We start from the raw sequence: 5,278 nt of genomic DNA, 5'->3' as shown, positions 1-5,278 counted from the left end.
CTGCAGGAAACCTGTCCTGTTACCTGAGCCAACAGCGACACCCAGGGCTTCAGCAGCACAGGCAATTCCAGCTTTCATCTGCAACCTCGGGACGCCTGGAAAATACTCCAAAATGTCACCCTTTTTCTCTTCTCGAATGACTACACTGATTGAGAAGAAAGTAACATTTTGCTTTAGTAATTTTATCAATAGAAATCCTGTATACTGTTGCGCTGAGAGTAAATGAGATCAGCCACAGGCACATCTATATTCAAACAACTGCATTCACATGAAGTGGATTGTACTATTTAATCTCTATCAAAACAATTAGATGGTATCATTTGCAGCTAAAGTCAAGACAGTCAGCTTATAAAACCTCCTTTTTCTGCTTCCTCACTACAGCAAAAAAACTCACTGAGGCCACAATGAAATTATTTTGGTAAGCTTTTATTGAATAAATGCACAAATTGAGAAGAACAGTACACTTAAGGAGGATGTCACAATCAAAATAACAGATGGAGGTTCTGTAACAGTGAACATTGAGTCAGACTTTTATAAAAATGACCCTGAACAGCACCTCGAAGACATATGCCTGAGCAAACAATGGTAAAATGATTACAGAGGTAATAGTGACTTTAGAAAAATATTTCAATAGAAGCAGAAAAGCACCTTAGTATTGATCAGGACACCAAATGTGCTGAGAACAACTCAAATCACACAATACAATTATAAAGTACAAGTGTACTTCCCACTCCTGTATTATGCAAGCTGTCTGACTGTCACTGGGTTATTGGCCCTGTCACTGGTGTACAGCCTGCACAGATGCTGAGGTAGTTTCTTGTTTGCTTTTCAAGACCAGGCTTACTTTAAATCCAAAGGGAATACCTGTTCCTCTCTCCAGGGCAGGAGGAAGCTCAGCTGAAAAAGCACCAGGCTGTAACAGCAGTAAATGAGACCAGTGAACGTAGTTTTACCACCAAGCAGAGAAGGTACGGAGGAGAAGAGCATGTATGAACCTCAGAGTTTCTATGTTCCAGTTGAGAAGCTGAGGCTAATTCAGTAGAAAATGAACAAATGAAATCTGCGTTACACCAATTTAAAGCATAAAGGTGCAAAACCCTGATTCTACTTTGAGACAGGGTATGAAAAGTTTCAAGTTCAGAAAGCACAGGAATATGCAGTCCATGAACCAATGGTCAGGCTTGGCCATGCCTGACAGCACATTTGGTCACTCCTGTATGGTGCCATGGACTTCTTTTGAAAAAAACAACCATAAGCATCCTTCTTAAACTGAACCAGACATGTAAGTAAGTAGTAGTCCAAAAATCAGGACTAAAGTGTTGAAGATGAGCATCCAAAATGTGAAGTATCTGTGACTCATGTAATTCTTCTGAAAATGTGTGCTGTCGCCCATGAAATAATTGCACTTCTATAAAACTGCTTGCTGCTTCCAAGCTGTCTCTATGTCTTGTAGGATTTATACTGGAACAGGTATTTTCTATTCATCTTTTCAAGGAAAGATGAAGCAAACTTATGTTTATTCCTGCCATGGCAGAGCTGGAAATGGGATATTTGCCAGGAGCTCACACACTGTCAATGTGAGACTGTTGCTATGGTCGGCAGCTCTATACCACTGGTTTTCCTTTGCACATTTTTTCCTTCAGAATTTGGTAAGAAAGGTTATTTAAAAACCAGTCTATATCTTGATAATCTTCAGGCCACCACAAATACTGACTCCTTTGCAAGAAGTTTCGAATTGGTTTGTGTTTCATCAGTTGATATTGAGAAAGTGACCCAACCACTATCATAATGAGGACTTCTTTCATATCACATGGGCTCTGGGAAAAATTAAAGGCTTCAAGATACCACCCATCTTTGAGAAACTGCCTGCTCATAATGCAAATTGTTTTCCTTCTGTCAGAAATGGCATCACTAATATTGTTGAAATGTTCTTCCCCAGGCAAAAAATCTCTTTCCTCAAAGCACAAGGTAAATCTGGTTTTTATCAAAATACTGTGAATACAGGTGCTTTAGCAAGCAATTCTGGACCCACTCAAAATCATTTTTGCTGTAGCACAAATACACATGATATCTGTATTCACTTTTATCTGCTACCTGTGGATGGCTGTCTATCATTCTTCTTGTGGTAGTTTTATACCAGATAAAACAAATCCCCTGACAGTGAGCAAAAATGATGACTGCCACAAGAAACATGAGAAGAGTGACTGAGCAGATGATGAATAATGAGAACCCGAGTGTCTGCTGGAGTTTGTCTTCACCACAACCATCATATGTCTGAGATGACAGTGACACTCCTTCAAATGAAGGTGGGTATACGCAGTACCTGTCAGATTGTGAGCCAGTTAGGGTTACATTGGTTTCATTTAGCCACACTAGTAGGCTCTTTAAAGTACAACTACAGACATAGTTATTATGTGTTATATCCAGAATACTCAAAGTCATAAAGACTTCAGGCTCAGGGGAAAACAGCTGGTTTCCAGATAAGTTTAGGTTTGTTAGGCTTTGTGGAAAAAGCCTAGGAGAAAGATGAGACAACAGGTTGGAAGCTAGAATAAGTATTTTTTGAGATGTTAGACCTCTAAAAATCTCCTATGGAAGAGCACTAAGGTAGGTGTTATTCAGCTGTAGAACCTGAAGTTTGGAGAGTGCCCCAAACACATCCAAACATAAATCTCTCTCCCACACAAGCGGTAACATATTTTGACCTAGATCCATATAGATTAACTGATTGTTTTCTATAACACTATTATCACTTTTCACACAGTAAGAGAAGCAATTCTGTTTTAAGAAGATATACTGCACATCTTAAACTTGGAAAAGAATGCACAGGCCACCCAAGTTTGCCAACCAATTTCTTTCTAATTCAAGGTGTGTTGTGGCTATTGCTCTATCAGTTCAGTGATTAGCTTATTGTCACCTAAAAAGGCAGAGGTCAGATGTGGAAAGGAATGAAGTCTTTTAATGGCATTGTCTTGGAGATCAGTTGTTTTCAGACTTACTAAGTTTCTGAATGATTTTTCACCAATCATCCCAGTATGATTTTACTGCAAATCAATAAAGGTTACACTAGGTAGACCTTCAAAAGTATAATCATACAACTCACCTAAAAGATTGCTTGAGAGATTGAGGATTTTAGGTTGCCCAAGCCAAAAAATGCTTGCCTTCGGGTTTGATTTATCTTGTTTCTGAAAAGGTTCAGCAATTCCAGATTACCAAGGCTTTGAAAGATTAAATTATTGAGAGAGAAAATGCAACCATTTGAAATACCTAAGAAACTAAGATCACTTCTTGCTAGTCCTGCAAAAGTGTTATTACCTGGATTTTTTAAGTTACACAAGTCAAATCCTGAACCCACTGCAAGAAAGCTAAATATTAAAGAACGGATTTTAGTCCCTTTAATGGCTGTACAGAAATATTGGTCTGTCTCTGTGCCCCAGCCATTGCTGCTGAGGTGTAGGGAGTTAAATGTAATATTTTTGAAAGGATTTGGGCATTTGGCCCAGTACATTTTTTCTGTCTAGTACAAATTATTAGGACTGAGGCTAAAAAATAAAAAAAAATGTTTTCCTTGGAAGCTGGTAATATTGCTTTCACACAGGTTGGATATCTTGTTGAATTTCAGGTTCACAGTTTTCAAGGCTGTTAGATTATAAAACAAGGGATGAGGCTGAAATTTTGTGGCTTCATTCCCTGAAAGTTCCAATTCTTCTAATGATCTCAAATCTTGAAAGTAACGATCCTCCAGGATGGAATCTCCAAGGTAGTTATTAAACAGACAGAGTACAGTCAGTCTTGGCAAGCCCACAAAAGCATCAAAATCCAGATGAAGAATCTTATTGTATCCCAAGCCTAAGACACGAAGGTTTGGCAGGTTCCTGGAAGCTCCTTTTCCTATGGTAACAGGATAGACATACTGAGTTCCAATTTCCAACAGCAACAAGTGCTTCAGCAGTGGAAATGAAGTTGCAGTCACTTGTCTGATGCAGCTGAAAGTTAGCAAAAGCTTCACAGTAGCCTTCAGCACAAGTGGAATATCTGTGAGTTTGCAGTCATAATATAGAGAAACTTGAGCTTTTGAGTAGCATATTCTGAATGCAGACACCCCACTAGCTAGTGATAGTCTAAAGCCAAGTACTAGCTGGTGACATAACATCATGAACCTATGTGAAAAAAAAGAAAAGTGAAAATAGCAAGCATTAATTCTGCAGTTGGCTATCTATGCAGTGAGTTGTAGAGCATATTTTTAGCAGTTGTAAAATACAGGACTAATATCACAGTAAAAATGACTCGTGATTTGGAATTTATCCTTTCTCTGATGCCTAAGAGGCATCATCTGCTAGGCTGTCTCGTCAGAACATGGGTCCCAAAGAGATGTGAGCACCTCCTATGACCTAAAAGGTAACTCTTTTATGTACCTTAAGGGCAGAACCAAAACCCCACTAGGTAAGTGTCAAAATCTTGCCCTAGCTATTTAATTTGTGCCAGTGACCTGGTAGTGCTGGTGTATTAGCTTAAATCCTTAATTATTTATCCAAACAGGTTTAAACAGTTTGGAATACCCAAGTAAAGTGCAGTCATCCGGTCATCTCAATAGAGCAGGCCAATGCTGCTATTTCCCTGAGTGCTCTCTTTGTAAGGGCAATCACCTATTTGGAATTCAGACTGCTGTCACACAGAAGTGTCCAGCAGCCATGAATGTTTAAAAGGGAGACCTCTTTTGGGGCTCCTTGAACTTCAGATTGACCCGACAATGCAAAATTATTCTTGAAGGGGTTGTGAAGTAGTTTTGAAAACACAGGTAGGAACAAGGCTAACGGAGAAGGAACAGAACACAGTAGCCTTTTAGTGATGCAAGATTTCATTAAAAACTCTATTTCTTGAACTGTAAACTCCTAAATTATACAAAAGGGTGCATAACATAATTTATGCAGCTTGCTGATAAATCTATTTATTAGTTTATTCCCATTCTGTATTTTCCTTGCATTATGCCATCTGTCTGCCCGTCTCCCTTTTTTTTCTTGAGACAAAATTTTCTTCAAAGCAAGGAAGATATTTTATATTGAGTGTGGTAAAGAACAGAGCAAATTATTAGCCCTAAAGTACTTGTTTGTGTACTGTAGATTAACCCCTCCCAATCTTCTAACTCAGATTGCAACCATCTGCTTCTGCTTTTAGACATGCATTTATTGAAATGAAATTAAAACCCAATGGGAGATTTTTTGTCCTCCAGCAAAGGATGCTTAAATATTAGGAAGTATAAACCCTTGTGGAACCAAAC

The 5,278-nt window shown here is 38.7% G+C and overlaps 2 protein-coding genes across 2 annotated transcripts; both read right to left on the bottom strand.

The window, feature by feature from the left end:
- Nucleotides 1-1,572: 1,572 nt before the first annotated feature.
- LOC103801861 (toll-like receptor 5) lies at nucleotides 1,573-3,029 on the bottom strand. The gene is given in 4 exon segments (XM_009074298.1): nucleotides 1,573-1,628; nucleotides 1,631-1,976; nucleotides 1,978-2,796; nucleotides 3,000-3,029. Coding segments are annotated over 4 exon segments (1,251 nt in total).
- Nucleotides 3,030-3,041: 12 nt separating this feature from the next.
- LOC103801860 (toll-like receptor 5) lies at nucleotides 3,042-4,160 on the bottom strand (the record flags this gene model as incomplete). Its single annotated transcript, XM_009074297.1, is given in 3 exon segments — nucleotides 3,042-3,133; nucleotides 3,136-3,365; nucleotides 3,597-4,160. Coding segments are annotated over 3 exon segments (886 nt in total), but the record flags the coding sequence as incomplete, so codon positions are not given.
- Nucleotides 4,161-5,278: the final 1,118 nt, after the last annotated feature.

Source organism: Acanthisitta chloris, unplaced genomic scaffold (genome assembly GCF_000695815.1).
Source record: "Acanthisitta chloris isolate BGI_N310 unplaced genomic scaffold, ASM69581v1 scaffold3985, whole genome shotgun sequence".
Lineage (NCBI taxonomy): Eukaryota > Metazoa > Chordata > Aves > Passeriformes > Acanthisittidae > Acanthisitta > Acanthisitta chloris.
The sequence above is the reverse complement of the archived record's forward strand: the minus strand, read 5'-3'. Positions and strand labels throughout refer to the sequence as shown.